Source organism: Falco biarmicus, chromosome 2, assembly GCF_023638135.1.
Source record: "Falco biarmicus isolate bFalBia1 chromosome 2, bFalBia1.pri, whole genome shotgun sequence".
Classification (NCBI taxonomy): domain Eukaryota; kingdom Metazoa; phylum Chordata; class Aves; order Falconiformes; family Falconidae; genus Falco; species Falco biarmicus.
In genome coordinates, this window is record NC_079289.1 from 93,295,534 (window position 1) to 93,321,282 (window position 25,749).

Here is a 25,749-nt window from a genome sequence, read left to right on the forward strand (position 1 = left end):
GTGGTGATGCCGTGTATTGACGCTCAGTTCCATTTGCCTTCTGGCAGCAGGGAAACAACACTCGGCTTTTCTGCTCTCTTCCTAAGTTCTCCAGTATTTTCCTCAAAGGTACAAAAATGTTCAACTGCTCGTTATTAAAGCAATGCACATGAATTTAGCATGAAACTTATATTTATGTTCCTTGAAGATTTTTTTTGAATTACAAATGTTACAGAAAACTGTCAGTCTTTCATACATCTGTGCATTTTTTAGTGCTCTCCTTTTGATGTAGGTACATACTGCATGTTAATTTAAGCTGTCATTAGAAATGAATGCATCACTTTTTTGTTTTCATAGGCATAGATTGAATGTCTAAGCAGATAATGTATCCAAGAGTTTTGTACTCGGAGCTGGTTGCCTAGTGAGAGTAACCAAGTGCCCAGGAATCAGCTTGACTTAATGACTTTTAAAGATGGGATATCAAGTCCTTTAACAGTGGCTTTTAAAATTAAGATTTAGTGAAGCAGTAAGTTCTCCATTACCTGAAAATTCAAGTATTCTTATGTAGTAAATGCTGGTTATTGTTTGCCATAAATTCAGTTCCAAAGTTAAGTAAAATGTTCTTACTGGTACTCATTCTTGTGAAGGTCTTTGGGTTTGCAGCCTCAAGACACCCTTCTCAGTGCTGAAGAACCAACTGAAAGTCATTTTGAAGTGATCTTCAATTTGGGAACTAACCATTCAAGAGGCTACAGGGGGAGTACAGCTGCCGAGTGGAGTCAAATAATCCTGTCTTGTTCAGATCGCAAAGACTGTTCAAGTACTTGAGATACATTTCAGTTTCTGAATTCTTTCTCCTCTGCATTTGTCTTGATAAACATTTGACTAATAGAGTGCATCATTAAAATGTTTCCACGCATGTTTGCATACAGTGTACACAGCATGTCATGTCTATAAAACAAGAATATGTCCTTATTCAACATGCCTCCTATGAAGTCCCTTTATTGCACCTCTTCTTATCCCAGTTGCTACCATAACAATCCTCGGACAGCGAGAAAGTATTTCTCCACAGTGGCATTTTCTCTGCCAGGCTCAGACAAGCTCTTGAGCCAGGACACAGGAGTGGGACTGGGATGGAGGACAGAGGGACATGGTACTGGGACCACCAGACAGGCCCTTCAGAAGTGCTATGAGTTCAAAAGCAAATGAGGGGTGAATCCGGAGCCCTGTTTTTTGGGTCTGGGGCTTCTGTGTTCATCACACATTTCTTTTTAGGGATGGAAAGGGTGCCCATTCTTCCTTCATCCTTAGGGGCCCTCTATGGGACCAGCCAGTTTCCCAGGTGGCAGCTTCCTTTGGGGACTGGTGGCAGCTGAGCTTCAAGTTCACCTGCTGTTATTGTAACAGCACAGTGTCCCACCAGCTGCTCTGGTGTGACATCCCTCAGACATCTTGTGTGCCTCTCTGACATCGCAACTTGGGGGGAAAAAGGTTGGCTTGGGGCACTGTGTGAAATTTTGTATTACTCTAAAAAGGAAGAAGGAAAATTAAAAACTCATTCGGCTTTTTTTTTTTTTTGCTACAGAGAAAGGTAGTCAATAACTAACAGAAGACAGTTGTTTTTAGTGCCTGTTTTAGCTAAAATAATGGGGGTTAATTATTAAACTTTTTACTTGGTTGCTCACTTGTGCTGCTGATGCTTTAATCCTGGGTCACAGAAAGTTTAAGAGTGCTTTACAGGGGAGACTCACTTCTTTTTGCCTCAACCTTTCCACGCTGACGGGATGTTACGGGTTTCACTGCTTACTCTCTCTGTAGTTGCCATTGCTCACGCTGAGCTCTGCAAGCCAGGTAAGTTTTGGAGCCGATTCCCATCCTTCCCCAGGTAAATGTAGCTATGAGTTTATGCCTACAAAGCTGCCAGCTTCTCAGATTTTAATTTTAACTGGTTGTCTCCAGTTTGGAGATTGAATTACTGAGCATTTGCTTCTTTTATGATTTTGCAAATTCAGTATTGAAGTTGATCTCACTTAAAGAGGTCACGGTGAACCTCACTGAGACTATAGGGCTGCAGCTTTTTTCGTGCTAGTAACGTCTGTTCTAAGTGGGTGATCTGTTAAGACACATTTAGAAGCTGCTGTTTGTGAAATAATTAGAGCAGTAAATGATTTAAAATCCTATTTTGCCTGACTTTCATATATGTTTGCTTTTTTCTCTTTGTGTCAGATGCACAGAATGCTTTCAAAGTACGGCTCAGTATCAAAACAGCTTTGGGAGAGAATGCAGTAAGTAAAGTATCTTTACATATTCTTCCTAACTGAATATCTGCCAAAATAGAAGTAATATGTACTGTAAAATTTCTGAAGGCAGCACAAGCAATTTGTTCTGAAGTGTTAATTGTAACAGCTTGTGCAAGTCATGGTCCAGGCATCCATTTCTTGACATTTGACTAACCCGCTCCTTAAAATGGCATCCTGTAAGAGAATTATAAAGCTTGCCTTTTCATAAAGATAGTTTTCTGTCAAAGACTTTTCTTTTTTCCTGGAACAGTAGAGACTTTAAGCGTGAGAGGTGCTGCATAAATCTAAGTCTGTATTTTGGGAAAAGCACTTCTGCTTAAGAGCACTAATTGTAAAGTCCAGCACGTCTGGGATGGGAAGCAGGAAAAGATTGTTAGTTTTTTATGAAATGGGACTTTATGTCAGGCTTTTGGACAAGCACGATCTATAGAGATCATCCAAGCATATCTTATCAATTCCCTGCTAATGTAGGGCTTAGGATAGTGGCCTTTCTCCTCTGCCTGTGGTGCACAAGCTAGTCTCATGAGGACCGAAGTGCTTTGGCTTAACTCAAGTCCTTGGGCTTGATGTAAAAATACTGGTGTGAGCAATAAGGGCCTGTGATGCATAAAAGATTGGGACATTAAATGACCGAATGGTCCTTCCTGATCTAAAGCGTTATGAAATACAGCAGAGCCCAGTACTTTGTTTACAGTTTTGAATGCTTAGAGCAAATCTGCAGCATGTTACACAGCTCAGCATAAAATTAGATATAAAATGTCTTGGACAGTCATCTCCGCTGGAAATCTGGTGTCTGATTATGTTAGGAGCTCTGGGAAGCAAAAAGAGTAGGTTACATGTTATAAGAGATTGGAGCTATGAGAATCTCCCTATGACCATAGAAGCTATTCTAAAATTACCTTGAAATATCAGGTAATTTAAACTAACAGTAGTAGGGACCTAATTCCAGTGGCAGCTTCATAAACCAGACAAATTGGGAAGAAATATTCAAGATACATGCTAAAGTATTTGTGGAAATTCATATTGAAGTAAATTCTCTTGGGTGAGAGACTTTAATTAAACAGTAGTATGAGCCTGGTTTGTTGAAATATTTATTAAAAATAGTGTAATCCTATGGCTGAAAATATGTCAAAATAATTATTGAAGCTCCTCTCAATGATAACTGCTAATATTTTGATTTAATCTTTGTTCAAAATAGTAGCAAAGAATGAAAATTGCAGTTCCCAGTAATGTTCTTTCTTATTACTTTTTACGTATCCAACTACCGTAAAATAAGGGGGGTTTGATCATTTGTAATTTATTTTTCATCCAAAAAGGGTATAATATAAATCATTAATCTTAAAGGCACTTTATATTACGAGAAAAAAGAAATAACTGAGGAGTCTATTGTTTTTTTGTAGATGTGTAGTAGTTTATTTCGTATAACAAAGTGTGTGAATGCCCTAAGAACTGGACAATCTAGAACAACATTTTAGAACAACAACATGCTGAAAGTGGTAAGATGCCATACAGCATTACCCACAAATAATGAACAATTTATTAAGTGCACAGGTAGTTGTACCTTTTCATAGCTATTGCAGTCTTCTCTGTGAATGAATGAGATGGAAAACTGAAATTACTATCAAACTGAATTTGGGATGCTTTTTTATTTTATTTCTTTATTTTAGAAAAGAAAAACATAATAGTGGCCTTGTATCACAGTAGGACACGACCAGCTTACAATACCTTAGTATGGTGTTCTGCTACTGTATTCTATTCCATTGATTTCCAAGTCACTTCAAACTAGATGATAACAGAAATCCCCAGTACTGTGGGCATTTTGCTGTAGGACTGGCAGGATAACTGCAATGTACATTCAGGGGCACAGCAGAGAGGTCAGTGTAGTTTTCCACGTAGCTTAGTGCATGGCATCCACTTTGTGTGAGGCTGATTAAGAGAGGATACTATTTTTTAATTTGTTCGCAAGGTAGGCTGTGCTTGGAGGCAGGGAGTGCCATTTAGTGTATTTATATAGTTCTTATCACAACGGAGCTGGAAAGAGCAGCTAAGATACAGTAAGTATTTAGCCGTTATCATTTTATTTGCAAATAATGGGTGTACTTGACAGAGACGTTGTTTGCTAACCGGTGGGAGGAAACATGGTATCTGCAAGCCTAAATGGAAGGAAGGTGATAGATGAGTTTCTCTGAGGCTGGTGTTAACTTTCTGAGTGGCTTCTGGAATAGCTGCTAGTCACTAGTTGCTTCCTACTGGTGGAGTTAGCAGAGTGGTAGAGAGTTAATTCAAAAGGGCCAAAGGCAACTAGGGAATGAACAAAAGTGATGCACACTGAGAAGTCTATGTAACTCTGTGTCACCGCTCAATGTAACTGTAAGAGCCGAAGAGCTGCCACCCCAGGGGCTGCAGCCAGGTGAATCAGAAGGTGCACTTCCCTTCTGACTCGGGCATTCAGGCTGTCTCCAGGGTAGAGGATGAAGGGGATGCACCTGGTGTCTTGCCATCAAACGGGGCCCGGAAGCGTGCTCCTGTGTCTGTAGCCACTCTGCAGTCTGAATGGCTGTTCAGTTAAAACACAGAACCATTCAGGAGGGAAGGGACCTTGGGAGGTCCCTAGTCCCCTGCAGCTCAAAGCCAGGTCAGCTCTGAAATCAGATCAGGTTGCTCAGGGCAATCTTGTAATATTATAATCTTGTTCTACTACCTTAAATTTTGTCTTCCTTAGAGCACTACTATAGCATTTCACCCCCTCAACAACCTACGCTCATCATCTTTTACCCATTATCTCATCAACCTCCTCTTTCACTAACAGGCACTTAAGACCTGGCTTTCACAGTCAGCTGTGTCTAATTCTGCTCGTCCTTAACATACAAAAGATGGAATGTGCAACTGAGTTAGGGTCTTTGTGTTTGTTCCTTTATAGAGTAAGGATGATGGTAAACATTAATAATTCTGATATCATGCAAGGTTTCATTGGTAACAGTTATCTTATGTTTATAGGGTGTGGTTGCACATGATATTTAATACACTTCCTCTGTAGCAGCACAAGATGCGCATCAATAGCTGTACTTCATCGGGACATAAAAGAACCAAAACAACGTCCTCAGTCATCAGCTGTGGTCCAGGCCTTTTGCAGCTGGAGGATAAAGATGAAACTGATAAAGCCCCATAGCAGAACAATTCAGGTTTCTTTGTACCTGTCCCTCTGACTGGAGAAAGCTGGTGATTAGAAACTGACTACTGGCAATTTGTGCCCACTTGTCATGAGTTCATACAGTTTATTAGCCTAAAGGTAGTCTTGCCATAGCTTTCCTCCTCATTATGTTGCCTTCCCCCTGCACAGCCCTGCATGCAATCATGTACATAGGTTCTTGTTCATATGGAGCCCTTAGTTATCTCCTGTACCTCCTGTCTGATCACTGTTTTCGTGGGGCTTCTTACCCTTCTGCCTGGAAGGTTCTCTGCAGCATCTTCTCACTCAAGAAGACCCCTGATTTCTGCTGAGCTTTCTCTGCCAGTCTCCTCCTCTGTATCTTGCAGCTTTCTGTTTGTTCTGTCTTTTTTAAAGTGCTTAATCTTTCAGCTGGGGCTGGAGTTCCTCACTACAAATTATTTTCCCTGTTTCGAGATGCCCTTTTTGTTACTCTGACTTAAAGAAGCTGTAGGCTACTGCATTATTTATGAAAACTGAATACTTGATAGTAATTAATTGTACATATATACGTATATTGCACTAAACATAAACATTTCAACTACAATACTTGGTAGTGCTGCATTGCATTTGTGTCCATGTAAGTGTGAAATAGAGTGTGTTTCATCATTATCCATTTTCAAGACAACTGATTAAATCATCTCTACAGCTGGTTTAATCCACTGGATAACAATTTTTTTTTCTCTCTGTCCTTTTGAACCTGTTCTGAAAGTCTGCAGATGGCACACAGGGATTCAGTCAGTAGTGCCCCACACAGAAAAAGGAAGATCTTCCCTTTTAGTGCTGCAACTTGTGCTCTCTGTGGTTTAAGCACAGATATCTTTAAAATTACAATAGTTTTATGGCTCTCATCTACATTAATTTCTCTACTACATTATCTCTTTTTCTTTTAGTACTATTTGCTGTCGTTGCTCTCATGTTTTCATCAGTGCAGTGGGATCAAAATACAGGGTTTTATAATTTCTTTTGAAGGTCTGCCCCCCACCCCCCCAGTTTAAATCTCTAGGCTGGCATTATCACAGTATGCTTACACCTCCCTTCATTCACAAGGCAAGAGTGGTGAGTCAGAACCCAGATTTTCAGCACTGCAGCTGGATTTGAATGTTACTCAAGATGTCTGTTGCTCAGCTTTGTTGTTTGTCCCTGTCCTATTGCATCTCAGAGAGCCCATTTCACCACTTTTCATTTTCTAGGGATGATAAATATGATCAGTATGACTTTCTGCTCTTTAAATGACTGCCTTCTTGCCTGCTTAGGTTCCCAGTCTACAGGATGTCAGAGCGAAATGAGGGCTGATGCCTGGAAGTTGGAGTCCTCCTTTCTGCAGAGAGGTTGCAGCCCCATGCATTCAAAATTAGTATTTAAAAACCAGAATTGAGATTTGGCATTTTCAATGCTGTTTACTGCTTTTTGACATATATTGCTGTTTTTTGAATGTGTTACAAAGGCCTGTGAAAAAGTAGGTCCAAATTGTCGACAGGGTTAAGTATCCACACCATTGGATTTCTGGTTTGGATGATTACAGTACAGATATTTTTAATACTGAAAGTTGAAGATTAGATTTGTATTCTGATTGACTGAAGAAAGTTGCCTCTAACCTCCATTAATATAATTCCAAGAAACTATTAATCTTTGTAATCTGCTGAAAGGGGAAATTCAATCAGTATGCCTCAGCCATGGCTCTGTTATGAAAATGTAATAGGTGCAGTTCTTACAGGTGATTAGAATTGCATATGTGGATGAAAGCCCAGAGGAACCTAGTGAAGCTATCTCAGAAAACTGAAATTGTGGAAGCATGATTTTTCATCAAGACAATGGAGAACAGTTTTAGGAGCCTGTATTTTACTTCTTATTAAAGTAGTAAGGATGCTATTTTCTTTCATCTCATCTGTGATGTAGTAATTTGTGCTATTGTTGAGTCTGTCTTCTTGTTCCAAGGATGGTGTGCAGCAATAAGGCCATAATCTCAATTTATTTCCTGGTGTCCTGACATCCAACTCCTAGAGACTACCTTGAACATTTGCTTTTTTTTTTATTTTTGGGCAGAGCCAAATAGTCTTTGAGAGTGGATTTAAACCTTCTACTTTATCCAGCAAAAGAGGCAAGGCCATGGGTGCAGCTGTGGGAGGAGAGTTCTAGTTGTATGCCTAGTCTTTGGTACAAGAAACTTTACAACTCCAGTTTGGACAGCTTTCAGAAGCGTTCAATTCATTCAGTTTTTGGAAACATTCTTTGCACTTTATACTGCGTTTTATAACAGCTGTTAGAAAAAGTCTTTCATGCACACCGAATAACGGGCAGGAATTTATTTTTGTAGCACAACCAGAGAATTTATTCATTTCCTTGATCAATGTAGCATTTCAAGTTCAGTGACTCCTTTCCCTCTCTGTACTGCCAGCACTGGTGCTGGAACTGATTATTTTCCATCTTCTTTTACAGTATGCCTGGGACGCTAATGAAGAGTACCTCTTCAAAGCAATGGTGGCTTTTGCAATGAGAAGATATTACAGCAAGAGCACAACTCAGTGAGCATCTACTCTGATTTGCCTTATACATATTAACAATGCTGTATGTTGTAGCCCATTCTCTGCTGTACTGAACTGTAGAGATCATTACATACAGCTTCTCAGAACAGCCTGTTCCAGTATATTTCTTTGACACCCAGATATATGTTAAACATCACAGTTTCTCTGTTTTAAGCAATGATCAATCTTTGGACGAGTATCGGTGTTGATGTGAAATGACACAGCTGTGGATCTCAGTGGGATTGTGCCAATTCACTCCAGCAGAATCTGGCAGTAAGACATAATACCTTCTGGAGACCACACTGGGAGGAGGCAAAGGGACACATTGGCAAGGGCAAGAGAAGCAGTACAGATCCTTGAATAAGCAGCTTTGGTGCACATTTTCTTAGAGCACAGCTTCCTCAGTATGTTGAAAATCAGCTAACTCATTGAACTGGAGGGTGGATAGCTATACTAGCGCTGTGTTCTGCTGGGGGTATCTGTCCCTAATATTGCAGCGGTTGAGTTACCTAGCATCAAGAAGTTTCAGATGTTGCAGTTTAGACATAATTCAGCTTTTAATTGGTTTTGGGATAAATCTACCCTGAGGTATTGAATATTCTTCTCAGGCTTCCGATCCTTGATACTTACGAAGTTAGATAGCAGATTAGACAGACCATTTAGCAACCTGTATTTTCAGAATGCTCTTATCTTTCTTAAATGAGAAACCTTGTTAGTGTATTTCTATAGGCCTATTATTTTTCACCAGACTTGTGGTTCTGGTAGGCTAATGAGGATAAATTTCTCAGTTTACTTTAAAAATACTTCAGACTGTCATTGCATCAGATGCAGCATATTCCACATTTGCAAAAATATTAGTTAAATTTAATCACATTATGATTATTGTGGCTGCCACACTTTCTCTTAAATAGAAGGTGATTTCCCCCTCCATGGAACAGGAGTGTTTGGTTCCCTGCTGTTTCATTTTTATTCCTCAGAAGCTGGCGTCTTTGAGCAAAAGAGGCATCACACCAAGCTTAACAAAACCATCCAAGTATGCTACTGCACCCAATGAAAATGACACCTAAAAAAATGAGTTCAAGGTACATGCTAATTAAAGGTGATTTTGCAGGCTTTTTCTCAGGTTTTCAAAGTAGCAGAGTTTTCATCAAGTATGTGATCCATACAGATTCACTTTTGTATACTTATTTTAGTCCCAGGTCCTTTTTTAAAATTATTTTCTTCCTTCAAAGTTGTGGTGCTTTCACACAGCAAAAAAACTCTGTCAGAAGCCAGTGATCTTTTTCCTCTTCAAGCACCATGGGTCTCTGCAGACTCAACTAATATTAGAAAGCTTGGTGCAGGGATGGGGAAAAATCAAGCCAGTATGAAAGGAGTTAAAGTTTTAATGGATGTTATCTCTATCCACTGCAGGAAATCACAGCATTTATGTTCACTTAATTCAGTTTCCTACCAAGACAATTTTTCCTATGGACAATTATGATTATGACAGTGTTACCCCAGTTTGGAGGTGAGGTTGCACACATCAGTAATTTCCTGCTACTATGCTTGTCAGAGAAGTCAGTATAATATTTGAAAACAGCTAGGTGAGGGCAACTTTACCTCTTTTTAAGGTGGTGTAGGACTTCCTCATGGGGTATCACTTGGGGTGTACTTTGGAGGTATAACTGATACCTCTTCTAGGACTTCTAGATACCTTTGGGGTCATGTGTAGGCAGCATGCCAGCTGAAGGAGCAGCTCTGAGATCTAGTATAACTTACTAGGCAACAGGATGAGGTGTTTCCTATCCATAGATCTCTCCCAAATCCCAAGGGAACTCAGGGTCACTACTCAATGATGGAGAGCTAGATGAACCTCCCAATACACCTCAAATAACCTGCTTGTTACATGGAAGCAGGAAAGCTTTGAACGCCTCCATCCTATTAAAAGTCCTGCAACTAATGCACTCCTTTCCCCATCCTTGTGGCTGGCAGATGGAAGGAACTGAGTGTAGAGGAAGGAAAGCAGTCTGTCTCTGTCCCCTCTGCAGTGGGTATGGAGGTGTGGGAGCACTGAGGGTACAGCAGCATGCCATGCACAAGGAACGGCACTCTTGGATAGCTGGGCAGGATTGCAGCAGGGGCTTGCAGTGGAGAGGGAGGCAGAAGCAGGAATTTGTGGCAAATAAGTTACGTTACACTACAGAAGCTTTTACAGATAAACACCAACAGATTTTCTTTGGGAGCTGTAAAAGAGCAATGATCAATTATTCTGTTATAAAAGAATAAACAAGGCGCTTGTGACTGCGTTCTGCTAGCATCTAAAATGAACCACATTTTGCATCTAGTGAGTTGAAGATTTTTGTCAAAATAAAGACTTACAAAAAATTCACCAGTATTTTACATAATCAAATACTGGTTCTGTTAGGGTATAAATTCTGCACAGGGCCATAACCAGAATGTGACAAACCTCCCCTTTAACATCCCATTAATTTCTAATACACCCACAGCCCTGCAGTAACTCACAGCCACAACCAACTCCCACATGAGACCAAATGCCATTAACTTCAGCAGGCTGGATCAGGCCCCAAAAATAATTTATCTGGTGGATCAGCATAACTATTGTTGCAGTCTGTCCCATCACTTTTGAAATTCAAAGTCACCTTTTGTTAGGCTTCTGAAGCTGGATAAAAGCCAGCCCATAATGACAAGCATTTGAATGTGCTGCTGGAAACAGCAGCTGATGCTGCTGTTGCCCTTATGTAACCACTGAGTGACCCAGTGCAGAATGGACAGGCTTGCACATTACATCTTGAGTTCTCTAAGGTTAATTTCTAAACTAAAATTTAATAAATCATGGAGCTGTGTTTAATGTTTGAAAGGCTTGTCAAATTTTCAAGTCTGTGTGAAACAGAAGACAAAATCCATAAAATTATTCAATTATTATTAATACAGATAAAATAAATACTTCTTTTTCAGTGGAGAATTAAACCCCCTTTATTTCCTGCTCTATGTATGGCCTTTCAATTAATTCTCAATACATGCATTCATGAACTACATAAGCCAACCTTTGATCTCTCAGCGTTAAAAAATTATTGTCTGTATCTGTGTTAGTAACTCTGTTTTCTCTAATCTGTGACTCATTTGAAATAATATGCATCTTTTTTGAGGCTGAGACTGGTTAATCTTTAGAGCAGAAAGAATGTTATCGTATTTACTTTTATTCAAGTAAGAGAATCTACCCTCGGTACATCTTCTTCCCCATTTGTAGATTAAAAAAGCTGCAGTTTTCCTCATGAAATGAACAGAAAAAAAAATTCACCAACATTATCCATATTCCTAAGACAAGCTATTTTGATGGTAAAAATATTGTGAGCATTTAGAACAAGAAAAGAAGCCTCTAGAGTTAAAGCTGTTACATCAAGGTGATCCCACAGCTGTTGTTCACAAAAAGGAAGGAAATAACAATCTTTTGCAGGAGCAGCTGCACAGCAATGGGTTGGAAGAGGCCTGATGCTTTCGGGAGGGCTGGAGATAGTGCTTGGGACTTGGGGACTATGGCTCTCCCGTGAGCTAACAACTGCAGACACGCAGCTCCCTCAGAGTCTCTGGCAGCTCTTTCTTACCCCTAAAAAATCCTTTAAATCTCCATAAAGAACAACGATGGCGTTTCAGGCCGAGGAACCTGCACTCTACTCATTGTTGTTCACTTGTGTATATTAAAGAAAATGCAGTTTTGTACTTTTCCATGGTGCCACAAGGGAGAAACATGATGTTTTTTATTTTGATGATAACAGTCTCCTATAATCACCATGACAGAAGTCTATCTGTTGCCTGCTAAGGAAATAAAAAAAATGTCCACATATGTTTACAAATACACTTAATTAACATAATGCTTGGAGAAGTCAGGTTTCTCCAATCTAAACAATGTAAAGAGATAGTTTTGTAATGTTTCTGCATGCTGTGGATCAAACCTGCATGCAAATAGCACAGGGGGAGGAAAAAAGACATACCTGCTGCAAAGAAACTGCCACATTAGTGCTTGTTGAACCAGTCTGTTTTGGTGTTTACTGAATCCTCTTTGAACTTCTTGTGAGCAGTATTATTCTCTTTTGAGCCTGAAAGGATTTACAGCATTCAGATTCCACTCACACTCATGAAAAAGTCGCAGCAGTGAAACCAGCTGCTACGGTTTCCTGGTTTTTATTGGATGCCTATAATGAAGCAAGGATTTTAGACATAACAGGGAGCAGAAAGGAGGCAGTATGTATGTATCCTAGTGTAAGCCTTGCTGCCCAATTGATTCAGTGTACTGTATTTTCTAAAGAGAGAGAGATGCTGCACCTAATGATGACCAACTGCCCTATCTCATGCTGAAAACCTTGGCACTGTAGGGACAACCCCTGGCTGAAGAGTCTCTTTGAGTCTCTGAATGAGAATAAGGTCAGAATGTTCTGCCAGTCTTTATCTACCAAATTTACCTTTCTCTTTGGGGATCAAACTTTCCTCACTCACTTCATTTCATTTCTCACTCACTCATGTTCATTTCAAGAACATCTGTAGGACAACACAAACACAGATTTTCTACCTGGACCAGTTTTTGATTGCACCACAAAAAATCCAGCATTAAGAACTGCAGTACATGAAGCTTTAGGTCCTACTGTTATAAATTCTCATGATGGAAAACTTCCTCTGCAGATACAATTTTAGATACTCTTTGAAATCAGCAAGTTTCTCAGCCACCAGCCAGAAGTAGACTCTTTTTTTCCCCTGTCCTGTAAATTTTGTGCTTTTCTTTTGTTTTGGGAGGAATAAATCTGCTTCCATCTTCTGACTGTTGTCAGAAAACTGATGTGAATAGCTTTTCAAATTCCAGAGGATAACTTTCCTCTTTTAGCCATAAAAATTCTCTGTATTTGCAAAACTGACATTGTTCTAGAGAGGCAGAAGTGGGTATTTCAGCTCTGCAAAATCATTGCTTTCTGTTTTATTGTATATCTCGATGGAATATGTTCCTTCTCTGTAAAACAAAAGGTTGCACTACGTAAGGCACCCATACCACCCAAAAAAACCCCTTTCAGTAGTAAGTAGAATATTTCTGCAAAATATCCATAATGAGCTACTGTGATCAAGCCAATGCCTGTCCTGCCTTAAAAGCAAACTCATTCTTTTCTGGATGGAGGCATTCATTGGCAATTTTGGCTCCCTTCTGTTCATTCCTACCTCATGCTTCCTGCTCTTCAGGCCAGTGCAGAGGTTATTTAATTGTATTTGTAATTAGCCAGCAGATGGCACTGCCAAATATTGCTCTGTGACAGGGGGATTGCTTGCACCCTGATAAAGAGGACAGGCTAGAAAGGAAATGTTATATCTTAGATTTTGGTGATGGACAGGCCAAATCTTAAAACCAATTATAATAGCTAGTAATGGGCATTAAAAACATCACTGCAGTTAATTAAAAGAGGGGCTACATTCTTCTCCACTTGCTCACTGCAGGGTTTTCTTCTCCAGAACAGCAGGCAGTATCTGAAAACCCTTCATCCCAAGTGGAGTCTGTCAAGACAGGGTGGCTGTATTGTGCTTGTGGCCAGGTAGACCTTATGGAAAGGTGAACCAAGTCCAGGCTGCTCTCTGGAAATAAAAATAATCCTAATTCTTGGTCCTGGACTTTCAGAATATCTGCTTACTGCTTGGACATGGCCAGTAAATCTAAATCCCGAGCCACATTCTTTGGGCTCTTTATTAATGATATAGAACTAAATTTTTTTTTTTTTTTTCATTTTCTCTCTCTAGCTATTTGTCATTGAATTCATAAAAGCTTTGGCTGTCCTTTAATGATAGATACTATGTTCCTTGCTGTGCTGTAATAAATGCCATCTTATATAATTCCTATATATTACACCAGTTTGGCTGGTTTGTTTCTTAGGTTTGTGAATAAACTAGGAACAGAGAGAAGAACGTAGGAACACCGTCTATCCTCAGTCACTATTAATCATAATAATTGTGACTGAGGATAGGTGTATTAGCTAATGTATTAGCCTTCACTTCTTCAGTTTAAATACTCATGATGGTGTCATTCCATGAGGTTTTTCTAACAATAGTTCCACCATTTGCTAATATTAGTGGTAGAAACAAATTTTTTAAGAATCTGTAAAAAGGCATTTAAAAGACATTTTGCACACTTTTTACATAGTATGCCATGAGAAGCTGCGTGTCTCTGCCCTTCCACTACTGACTTCACATAAAACTGAGCAATCTTCTCTTAAAACAGATGAGATAAATATTTGTCATAGCATAAGCTGAAGGGCATAGGCCAGTGCCAGCAGAAAGTCTAGATTTAGCCTGTTGCCTCCACTCTGTGCCTGACTCTGTGAACAAAGATGCCAAAAGGAGTAACATCAATTTCATTGCTCTTCCCTCCAACAAATGTATCCTGTAGGACTACACTCACTAGAAAATCATGTGGGGAATCCCTCATGACTGGTTCCTGTGGTACTATCTGTCAAAACCAAACCTCATAGTTCACCAATGCATTTGCCCCATTACGTGGCCTATGTCACAGCCCTGATGATTGAGATGTAAATATGTATTTTTCCATTTGATTACATTAAATGTATGCCCATGCAAGTTTGTAATAGATTCAGAAATTCATTTGAAGACTCAAGTTTGGTCTCAATAAGCAAAATTTCATAATGGGAAATAGGAAATGCTGTGAGTGATATTTCTTCCTTGAGTATTAACTGTTAACATTTTTAAAAGCAGAAATTTTTCCCCCTTTAGATGAAAGCAATATTTTAAGAAAATCTGAAATATTTCAATGATTCCATCCATGCTTCTTTAATGATGATTTTTGTTTTAACTGTCTGCAGAATTTCCAATGTGCTGCTCTGTAATGTGACGGATCGGGTGTCATTTTGGTTTGTGGTCACAGATTCTTCCAAAAATGTGACAACTGTTCCTGGAAGTGTGGTAGAGGCAGCCATCAGGTACAGCCACGGCTTCGGCAACATTTTCTTCCTTGCTGACTGAGGATACTTTCTCTCTCTGGGCCTTGTATGAATGGGCACTCTGCCCCTTTAAAGATGAGCTAATCCAAGTAGTTAAAACACTAAGGGGTCAGGATTCTTGCACGCATGAGAGATTAGAGGATTTTGCAGGGTCCCACAGAATGCAATGCATGTGAGCTTTGGGATTATAACTTTGAAAGGGGTCTTTCTTAATGCTGGAGCCTCAGAAGAAATCTAGTCCGTTTCCAGAGCCCTACCTGTAATTTGCTGTCCAGTGTGTGGCACATACACTACTCTCATCCAGCTGCTACATTTCCCAGCAAGAGAGCCTTCTCCTTCAGATGAAAGAATTGCACACTTTCTGGGTGGGATTTGTATAATTTAACTTCCTTTGCATGCCACATGCCCACCTGCCCACTAATGACCAGGACAAGTGACCAGCTTCCTTTCAGTGCTTCTCAAGTACAGTTCATCCGTACTTAATTTAGAAGCTTTCACATGAAAAGAGGTCGTGTGAACTCTTCATGAACAGAGCTGGCTGTGGCCCAGTTTGGCTTAAACAATCTTATTCTCACGTTCTTTTCATACCAGCTCTTTCTAGAATGCCAGTCAATATCATAGCTGAGCATTGCTTGTACAAAGTACCAGGTGGTACAAATCTGTTTGCTTTCTACTAAATATCCCATTCCAATATCCCGGCAAGAGTATAGAGCTGAAGAGGGGAAAAGAAAAAATGGGTAATCTGACTTCAATCATCCACCAAACCTGCGTAAGGGGTTTATAGGGATGACTCCCACAAGCAGCATAACTCACATACATTTCTCAGGCTTGGAATGGAAAACAGACCTCTTTGTTTCTAGGCATTCTGTACTCTGCCTTGAAAATTCATCTTATCTCTATGGAGGTGTAATGCCTAATTCCTGATGAATGAGTATGCGTTCTTTTGGAAAGATTAACTTAAGCTTATGAGCAGATTAAACTATTTCCAACAGAGACACCAAACAATAGTTTCATAGCATTAGTGGAGGAAGCAGATTATTTATTCACTGAAGTTCTTGGTAAGAGTGCTGGAATGCAGGGGTTTTGCATTTCTGTTATTCTTTGATACGTTCAGTAGCATAAGCTGATTTATTTAAGTCTTTTATGTGCCCTGTTTGCCACAGAAATTGGATGCTATTATATTACGTTTGGTTTTTAACTCTTGTCTGTCACCTGATAAAGAATATGCTATTTATGAAAAGTTTTAATTCCTACCTAACTTAGAAACAAGAAATAAAGCAGTCTATAAAACTACAATGCTTTTTATTCAATTGCTTCTGATTGCAGGCTTCCATACTAAACCAATATGCTAATTCTTCATACTACAGTAGCACATAAGAGCACTACCTAGGGACCAGAATTTTATTGTATGAGATCCTCTACAAAGTAAGAACAAAGAGGAAGGTAAACCTTCTCAGAGCTCTGTATGAGACCCAAGGTCTTGCATAAAGACACACGGGATATATTTATGCATATACAAACACAAAATGCAATTGTAGTTGCCTGCATGTGTTTCAGCACATAATTCTCTAACTCCAGCCATTAGATAAGGGTGAACAATGCTCATTTCAGCTGTTCACAATGATCCTTTCATATCAATAAGGATGAAAATCTTTTCTAAATCAAAGACAGCTTACCGTATAATGAGTCTTATAATTTGCCAAGGATTTCAGTCCTCCCAGGAATGCTAGCTCTCCATTAAGGCTAAGAACTTACTGTCTAAGGGACAGTCAGACTTTATGATTTCCGAGAAAAGAAATTTTCAAAAATTTACCTGTATTTCCCATATATCTGTTCTTAGGAAATAGTTGCTTTATGGTAAATAGGTTGTACTGTATATAAGAAAGAATTGCTGTGAATCATACAACTGCAATCAAAAAGAATCTCTCAAGACCAATATATGTAATACATTTTCTAAAAAAAATTTAACATTTTGAAAAAGCTAATGAAAGGTACTGCTAAAGCCTCTTAAGGCTGCTTAGATTCAGATCCAGAAATACCTGCAAATGCTTAGAAGTAGTAAATGTGGGTGAAGATATCCATTAGAAAGGGTAGCAGTTGTACAACTCATATGAAAAAGCATGTTTCTCAGACTTACATTTCTCATAATGGAAAAAGTATGCAAAATAGAAGTCCCTGTAGCTGCACCTGCAGGGAAGGAAGGGTGTGTTGGCAATAAGGATGGATTCTTATGGACCAAATTGTATCCTGTGCTTTGAGGACCTAAGAAAATCTGCAGCAGCAAGAGCAGATGTACTGGCCCATACCATGCAGAATGGGTCATTTTGAGGAACCAAGGGACACTGATAAGTAACTCCTCTGAGCATTGCAGGGTAGATTTGCCACTCTCATGCTAACCTTGAATGCTGCATGAGCAAGACAGCAAAGCCACCCTTACAGATTACAGTCTGATATGCCTTCAGCACGTGGTCCAAAACAGAAATAAATAATAATACTGTACTGCAGGTCTTATCTGTATTTCCCAATTTTTCAGATAAATACATACGGAAGTCTGGTGTTCAAAACCTTCTGAGTGTGTGGATGTCTATGGATTACTAGCAAGGTGTATGTTAAAGTGAAGGTCTGTGTAATCCTGCCAGTGTTATGCTGAATCAAATTCAGCCCTGCCAGATTTGCAGCACATACATGAAAATTCCCTTCCCCCTCCCCCCTCTTCTTTTTAACTTGTAAAATACCTTTATAAAGAGTTGTAATGTTCTTTGTGTTTTTGTGAAGGATGAATCGGAACAGAATCAACAGTGCCTTCCTACTGAGTGACAAAACACTGCAGTTCCTGAAGATAACCTCAACCTTATCACCTCCTGTTGAACCTGCGACGCCTGTCTGGCTTATTGTATTTGGTGTTGTTCTTTGTCTCATTGTGGCAGGAATTGTTTTCCTCGTTGTTTCAGGGATTCAGAAACACAAGAAGTAAGCAGCTTAGATTTTCTTCTTTTTTAACTGAATACCGGCAAGTTAAGCTGGGCTGGTTTTCCTTTTCAAATCAGCCTCAGAGAAATGATAGCTGTGCCCCCACGTCCTATGTAGGTAAAGATAATCCATATGTCCTTTTCTGAGGAAAGGGGTTAAAATTTTTAACTGTGAAGTATAGATGGCTTAGTAATGCTGGGGCATAATGAGGAAATAGGGAGTATGAGAATACGATCCTGGAGGCCACCTAACTAGATATGATAGCTTTACAAAGACGTTGGCTGTCATTCTTCTCAAGGTTTAGTGTGCCACAGGTGAGCCTTCTCTCACAGACTACCCAAATAGCTACCAAGAGGGAGAAGGCTGGCAGTGGCTGTGCCCCTTCCAGGGCAGTAGTGTCAAAAGCTGGCAGGGCTAAAAGAAATTTGCTGCTGCAGTTTGAGAAACCTCAGTAGACAACATAATAATGATTAATATATGGCTGAAGGCGCCCTGCTCAATGGAATGATGCATGGTCTCGCCTACCATTCATCACCTGGTGAGTCCAAAGTACCCAGCCCTTCACAGGTTCATCACCAGATTTCCCCATAAGCCTAGGTATCTGCTGTTTGACAATAGGGTAGGAGAGAGATACTCTTTTCCTCTCAGTTTCTGCCCTGTGGAGGTACTGGTGAAAAAGAGAAAGCTATGCATGCTTCCCTAGTGTAAGTGTGTTGGAGGAAGACAGAAAGTAAGTAGAGTGTTGGTCCAGCCATCTCTGTTGGCTCAGAGCTGGGCATGAGGAATAGAAATATCTCAGCTGACTCAGACTCTGCCACAGAAGTTCAGCTTTTGCCATGGTTTAGGCTGCCACAGAGGCAGAGGTTAGGTTAACACAGTATTATGACTTCAGCAACACAGTCATATAAGAACAGCAGAAGAACTGAAAAAGGGTAAATTTCTGCTGACAACAAGGTGACAAAATTATTGACTGTATGGTAGACTGCATCCCCAAATATATCAGAACAAAGGATTCATATATGAAAAGTGGTGTGTTGCAGAGACTTTTCCTTTCTGCGTCCTTATCACCTTGACGAACAACATTAAAAGACCTCAGAAAAACACTTACTGCAAAGGATAAGTGTTTCTCATAGAGAACCCTTAGCACTGTAGTCAGACTCCCTTCAGTTATGTTTTGCATTCAGAAGAGTTGCGTGAATTTGCAAAACCCTTTTCCATTTTCAAAAAAACCCTGAACAAACAATAGATGAGGGATGCTGTTGGGGAAAGAGTCTGGGCAGGTACTTGGGATCGGTGGATAGTTTAAGCCCTGTCACAACCTTCCGTGTGGTATGGGCTGAGTTATTTCATCCCCTGAACCTAGGTGACCTCTTCTGTAAAACTGGAGAGTAATGTTGCTACCTGAAGCCCATATCTACCCGCTGTGTAGTATCATGGCTCCGTGTGTCTATATAGTGCCTAACTTAAAGGGGGTCTTTGAACATATCAAGTAAGTGTAATATAAATAAATTATGCTAAATAGCTATGATTTTTTTCTAGCTACAATAATCATTTGTGCTTCCTATCATGCTGAAAGACACCATTCTCCCCCCCCTCTATTTTCAAAATAACTCAGCTGATCTTGAGCAGTTCCCCTCAATATCGTGTAAACTACATGCCCTTATTGTCATACTACCAGTAATATGGTTTGTTGCTGCCTGCCTATGGTTATTTGGTATCCTCTCTGTCTCACGCTCTTTCCCTTTTAGTTGTTATTCTCCTTTTTATTTCTCCCTCTGTTTCCCTAGTCTGCCTTTGCGTATAACCTTTCCTCTGAGCAGATCCATCCATGATTGAACTCTAACCTTCCTTGCACGTCAATGGTGTTTCCAGGCAGGGGTGGGGAAGTGAGAGGGAGGGTAAACCAAGCATATATTTCTTCCATCTACTGTTGCAAAGACTGGAGGGGTAAAAGGGATGATCTGGGCTATTTGGCTTTTTTGAAAAAGAAAAGCCAGGCATCAGAGAAGAAAATTTCAAAAGTGCTCATCTCTTTTTCAGGCACTGAAGTATGTGACCAGGTTGTCAAAGACTTCTGCGTGTCCAGTAATGAGTTTTCTTGGAAACCTGTCCAGAGCTGACATAATGGCAGCTCTGTTGCCTAGTAAGCTGTGTTGGATATCTGGCCCCAAGGACGGTGTTGACTTCTCATAAATCTGGCATTTTGTCTTTATAGGCCTTTAAAGTACCACTTAAATGCCTTAGTTCAGATAAGCCCCAAAACACGTGCTTCAGGCTGTTTGTATTCCGGGTGACAGGGAAGCACAGGCCTATAATGGAGTTTCAGTAATGAGTTAGACTCATGCATCATTTCTTGAATTGAAAGATTTTCTTACTTAGGTCTTCACTGTGCATCACTGCCCAACATGTAAAACTCAAAGCCACAGCTGCCTGCAGCTGGAAGAGCTCCATGTGACTGTAGCCCTCGACTCTACAGCGAGCTGGATCAGACACAGTGTCTCCCAGCCTTATGTTTGTTCTCCTGTCATTGCAGCAACAGGACACCTCCCTCTCTGATAATAGATTTGGTGTATACCCAGGGCAGGACCAGCCTCTGCTGGCTATGCTGAACTAGGCTGAACTCTACCCCAAGCCCCCAAAATCCCATCTGCAGCAGAGGCCATAAGCATTTGCCTCGGGGAGAGTGAAAACAGAGTAAGCACACACAGTGATTCCCTCTGTTATTCTCCCAGCATCCAATTTGCAGCTGAGAGTCTTCCGGAGCTGGATTTGGTCTGTGTGTATTGGTTAACCCACAATGTTTTCTCTTTCTTTAACTTGTTGAGTGTCCCCTTAGACTGGAAATTTCTAGCTTCTCTGAATTCCTATGGCAACAAATTCCACACATCTAGTTCCACACACCTCCTACTCCTCTAATTTCTTCTAAACCTGTTTCTTAGTATCTTTTATGTTCTTCTCCCACAGGTTTTGTATTAAAGAACCCTCCTTTTATCACTGTAAGAGCAGATAAAATCAGCCAGAGGTCAGAGGTTTCAACTAGTATTCCCCACTTTTTTTTTAGTCTCTAATGCCAAGAATCTCCTAAAGGCCAATAAAATGTTATTATTGTGAAAATCGCCGTTATTAGCAGTTACACTGAGTCAGGTTGTTATGATAGTCCTGAGTCAGATTGTTATAGTACATGTTATGGGATAGGACGCAGTGGAGCTGACCTTTGAGTTTCTTATCCTCTGAAACCGCTGATGCTGCAGGCTGCAAAGTACAGCAGGTTTTTCAACTATGAACTAGTAGATCTCAAGGTCAGAATAAATCTGGAATTAAAGGAATGTCATGACACATTGACTGGTATTTCTGTATTACATCTTCTCATGGTTGTATTTTTAGATAACTTTATTCAGCAACTGTTTTAATATGCTTTTAGTGAGAACTGGAGCCTGGAAAAGTGAAAGCTGTGCAATTGTTTGATCTAGAAAACAGAAGTATAAAATACTGGGTAGGAAGGTGGCTGTTAATGAAGTTTGAACTAGAACTGCAGATTTGCAGCATTAAGAGTACCTGACTTCTAGAGAAGATCATCAAGGAGTATGAGGGCATTCAAGTCTCCACTTTTGGAGGCTATAGTCTAAAGCTGGTCTGCTTCTAAAAAGTATGTTTTAATTTGTCCACATCGTGAGGTGAAATCTATGATACACATAACAGTGTCAGACTAGATGTTTAGTGCAGTCCTTCCTGATGTAAAGCAGGAACAGATTTAAAGATGTTTTCCATTTTTGTTTTGTGCTACCTTTTCCTTCTGCACCTTCCAGTCATTTTACAGAATAAGGAAGTGAAGTAATATTTATAACATATTTACAACGTGTTTACTCTAGGTTTTCTGATTCCTGATCCTGTCCTCAAACCACTAAACCAGGGCTTCCAATCTGTAGGCCTCTCACCTTCCATGGTATATTTACAACAGCAAAGAGGTGCACCAGATTATGTCTTTCAGAACATAACCTATGATAAACTTCTGACTAAATGTGCAGGTTTTATGTCTGTGGAATCATGGCGAAGTGCTGCAGGTCAACAGAATAAGTTGATTTTCTCTTTCTTGTTTTTAGAAAGACTAAAGAGTCAACAGAGAGAGAAAATTTAGAAGAGAAAGGCGAAGTGACAGTAACAGTAGAAAATGGGATTCCTTGTGAAGTGCTGGATTTAAAAGCAGGCCATGTTAATGGAGTTTTTGCAGCAGATGATGAACGATTCACACCCTTATGAAATGCTGCCATTGCTATCTGGCAGTTTTTTGAAAGACTCCTGTGCCTACCTTATCTTGCCACTACTCCTGAATGTCAAACATGAAGACAAGAAAAATGTCCTTTCACTTAATTTCCCTCGAGAGAACCTTTTGCGGATAACACATACACTCAAACCTCCATTACGAAGCTTTTGTGCATGAGCAAAGCAAATGAGACAACCTCAAATGATATCCATTAAAGATTTCCAGAAGATGTGTGGCAGAACAGGGTTGAATCCTGCCTTGTGTCAGGGATTTAATTTTTAATGATTATTTAAATATGTCCATTGCTTGTTTTTCCCTGAGATAAATGTGAAACTGTATTATTCCTGAATATCACTGGGGAGATCATCTATCTTTGTCAGTTCTTGCTGGGCTTTCTTTCAAGCCATATGCAAATGTTTCTCTGTAAAATGACTTCTGTTTGCTGATATGCAGTATGCCTTTGGATGGAATAGTAATTGGTGCATCAAAGTATTCATTTCTAGAGAAAAAAAAAAAGCAAGCTTTCACAGCCTCTGTAAGAGCAAGTTAAAATGTGGCTGGGTCGCCTACAGCTTTAGAGCTAGGAAAGATCTAGTACTGAAAGTGTTTTTCACTTAACGGATCCAAGTCATGGATTACATGACCTGGAAATTAAAAGTTGCAGAAGTTCGATATTTGTTGAAATTAAAAGTTGCAACAAAGGGCAGATTTTCCCAAGGTGCAGTCTGTGGTTAGTGGCCCAGCTCTCATTAAATCTATGAGGGCATTTCACAGCTCTTTGGAAAAATCTTCTTTACATTTTTTGCAAATAGAACTAGAGTAGATTACCCAGACATAGCCAACCCAGTGTCAGATGAACCTTCAGGATATCACCAGGTATCATACAGCTGGATATCTTGTGAACAGGTTCAGTGCTTGGATCACCAGCTGCTGGGCTTGGTGCACCTGACCGGGGTGAGAACATGTAGATGCTGGTAAGTCAGCAGAGACCATTGAAACCTGTGTTTCCCATTTGTGTGACTGGAAGTTGAGGGCACCATCAAATGGTGCCAGACCCTAAACTGCATTGTTGGATTACTTTGGAGTCAGCCATACACACAGACTGTGCTATCTGTGCCCTAATCCGATTCCTATTTAAATCAGTGATAAAATTCTGACTAATTTCAGAAAAACAGGGGCCCAGTAAAGGGGAGTGGTATATGTGGGTAACTGTACACAGAGAACAGAAGTGTGTTGAAGCAAAATATGATATCTGCAGTCACCAAACAGCTGCCCATATCACTGAGGGCAAGATTTGACCATTAACCACCCTGTTTCCAGTGTCACGTTTGGAGGAGGCAATATTAGAAAATCTATTTACTTATTAGGGTTATTCCTTCAGACTTCTCACCAACAGGAAGAGGGTAAAACGGTAAAAGCTGCTTGTAAAGGACTATCCAGTGTCCTAAAGGGTACAAAGTTTTCTGGTCTCCCAGGGTACAAATTTTGGCTGTATTGAGAACTTTTGACTATCCATTTGACTCAGTACTGGCTCTTGGGAACAGGGTGAGCAGAAGGGGAGGAATGGGGAGGAGAAGGGGAAGCAGTGGGGCAAAGGGAGGCAGCTGAACAGGGGAAGCCGGTAAGCTGGAGGCTAAGGGAGGCAGGGCAGAGGAGGGCTAAATACAAAATAAAACTATGGAACCCACTGATCATTTGCCTCATATGGTCTTGTCTGTCATGGTTGTCTTTGATGTCCTTCTGGTGGGTCCCTCTGAACAAGGACTGCATCTTCTCTGTGTGCCAGAGGGTGTGCTGCTTTGTTCTGGGAAAGGATTAATAAAGGCAGTTATTAATAGTACTATCTCAGTGCTTCAAAATTACCATCCACAACATGGAGATGTATTTCTCACAGGAATGTCAAAGATTAAGCTTACCAGTATTTAAGATCATTTGGAGGGAAGATAGAGAGTGCAGTGTTATTATTGCTTCCTCAGTCATTGCTGCAAGGTCTTTCAGTCAGGCAGAGTTTTATTGAGGTAATTCACATCCCATCATTTCTAAACCTTCACACTTTTCACATTCTTCGTATGACAGATAGCTACATCTCAGTGTGACCACAATGGATTGCTGTAACTGCAGCACCCTGCAAGAACCCGTGAAAGATTTCAGTGAGAATAGCTTGGCAGTGCAAGAGCAACCTTGAGCTACTGATTAAGAATTACTGCTATCCTGTATTGTACTATATGATACTGAAATAAAATTCACTTGGTATGAAAAAGGGCCAAGCATATCTGGACATACTTCTCAAGGCCTGAGTGAAGGTTCAATTCAGCCCATGGCACTGGACAGTGATTTGAAAACAGATTGAAAGCTTCTGAACAAAACATCAGGGGATGTGGGCTGACTCTGGTGGTAAGTATTTAATCACTGACTTCCTCCCAGCTCACCTTTTAGCCACTTGATTGCTTTACAGCAGTTTGGTGTAGTTTTCTGCTAATGATGATAGGGGATTCACCCAGAGCATACATCTTGCTTGCCTCTGCTGAACAGGCAGGTACCACACTTAGCAATGCTTTGAAGTCAGTGTTGATACTAGCTCTTTCACTGCAATAGGTACCACTAACTAGGTTAATCAAGGGTACAGTGCTACAGAAGAAAGAAATCTCGTTTCTAGTCTCTGTGCAGCAGGATGTTACTAGAAAACAAAGAGCACTTTGATTTGGTAAAGCCTGTCCTCCAGAGCCTTCAAATGGTAAGGCGACAATTTATATCACTTGAGTATCTGGACTACATTTTTATGTAACTTTCACCTTCTTTTTCTCTAAACCACCTGCCATTGAACAGCCTGATAATAAACAGGAAAGTGAGTAACAAGCAATACAGACTATACTGTAAACTACTTCCTGAAACAATGAGTCGGCTCTGCTTTCAGTTACATTTGTGCCATGCCAATGAATTTGGACACAGGAACATGGTGTGCCTGAGACAGAGCTGTTTCATTTTCAAAAATTGTGTTTGAGAAAAGAGAGGAAAAAAGAATGAAGCAATAAAATTCAATTAGATGAAGCAATAAAGCCAGAGAAATTCTGTTTGAAGAAAATACTCAATGTTTATCACTAGCTCTATATTCCCAGCGAGTCAACATTTCAGGAAGGATGTTACAGTTCTGTTCAGTTTACTTGAGACAGTATTGATGTCTAGGCCAAAATAAGCGCAAACCATGCATGAGTAAATTGCTTACACTGTCAGTCATTAGCTACACATTTGGAGTGCTAGGGAACATTGTGAATGCTGTAGTGCCCTCCTTGAATTAGGAACTGCATTGGTCATGACACAACCATTTGCGGTGTGCAACCTTAAGGATTGTATCAACCACAAACTGGTTTTGTAAACGAAATTAGTAGTCCTTGTTTATCGGTGTTTATTTAAGGAAGATTGCAAACTGTGGGCAGATGCTGAAGTCCTTACTTGAGCCATTCTGCCACTTCCTTTAAGGAAAGCTAATGTCTGTCCTGCAAGTTGATGCCTAATCTGTGTT

General features: G+C 40.1%; 1 protein-coding gene across 2 annotated transcripts; it reads left to right on the top strand.

Moving 5' to 3' along the window:
• Positions 1-1,379: 1,379 nt before the first annotated feature.
• On the top strand, positions 1,380-23,921 carry CLTRN (collectrin, amino acid transport regulator). 2 transcript variants are annotated; one of them, XM_056329061.1, is made up of 6 exons: positions 1,549-1,830; positions 2,206-2,264; positions 7,927-8,012; positions 14,861-14,977; positions 17,774-17,968; positions 22,069-23,921. In XM_056329061.1, exons 1-6 carry the CDS (start codon positions 1,764-1,766, stop codon positions 22,223-22,225), a joined length of 681 nt encoding a protein of 226 aa, XP_056185036.1. In that variant the 5' UTR covers positions 1,549-1,763; the 3' UTR covers positions 22,226-23,921. The 2 variants fall into 2 exon arrangements, with proteins under 2 accessions (XP_056185037.1, XP_056185036.1); XM_056329062.1 differs by lacking the exon at positions 14,861-14,977 and having other exon boundaries at positions 1,380-1,830.
• The last annotated feature ends 1,828 nt before the right edge of the window (positions 23,922-25,749 follow it).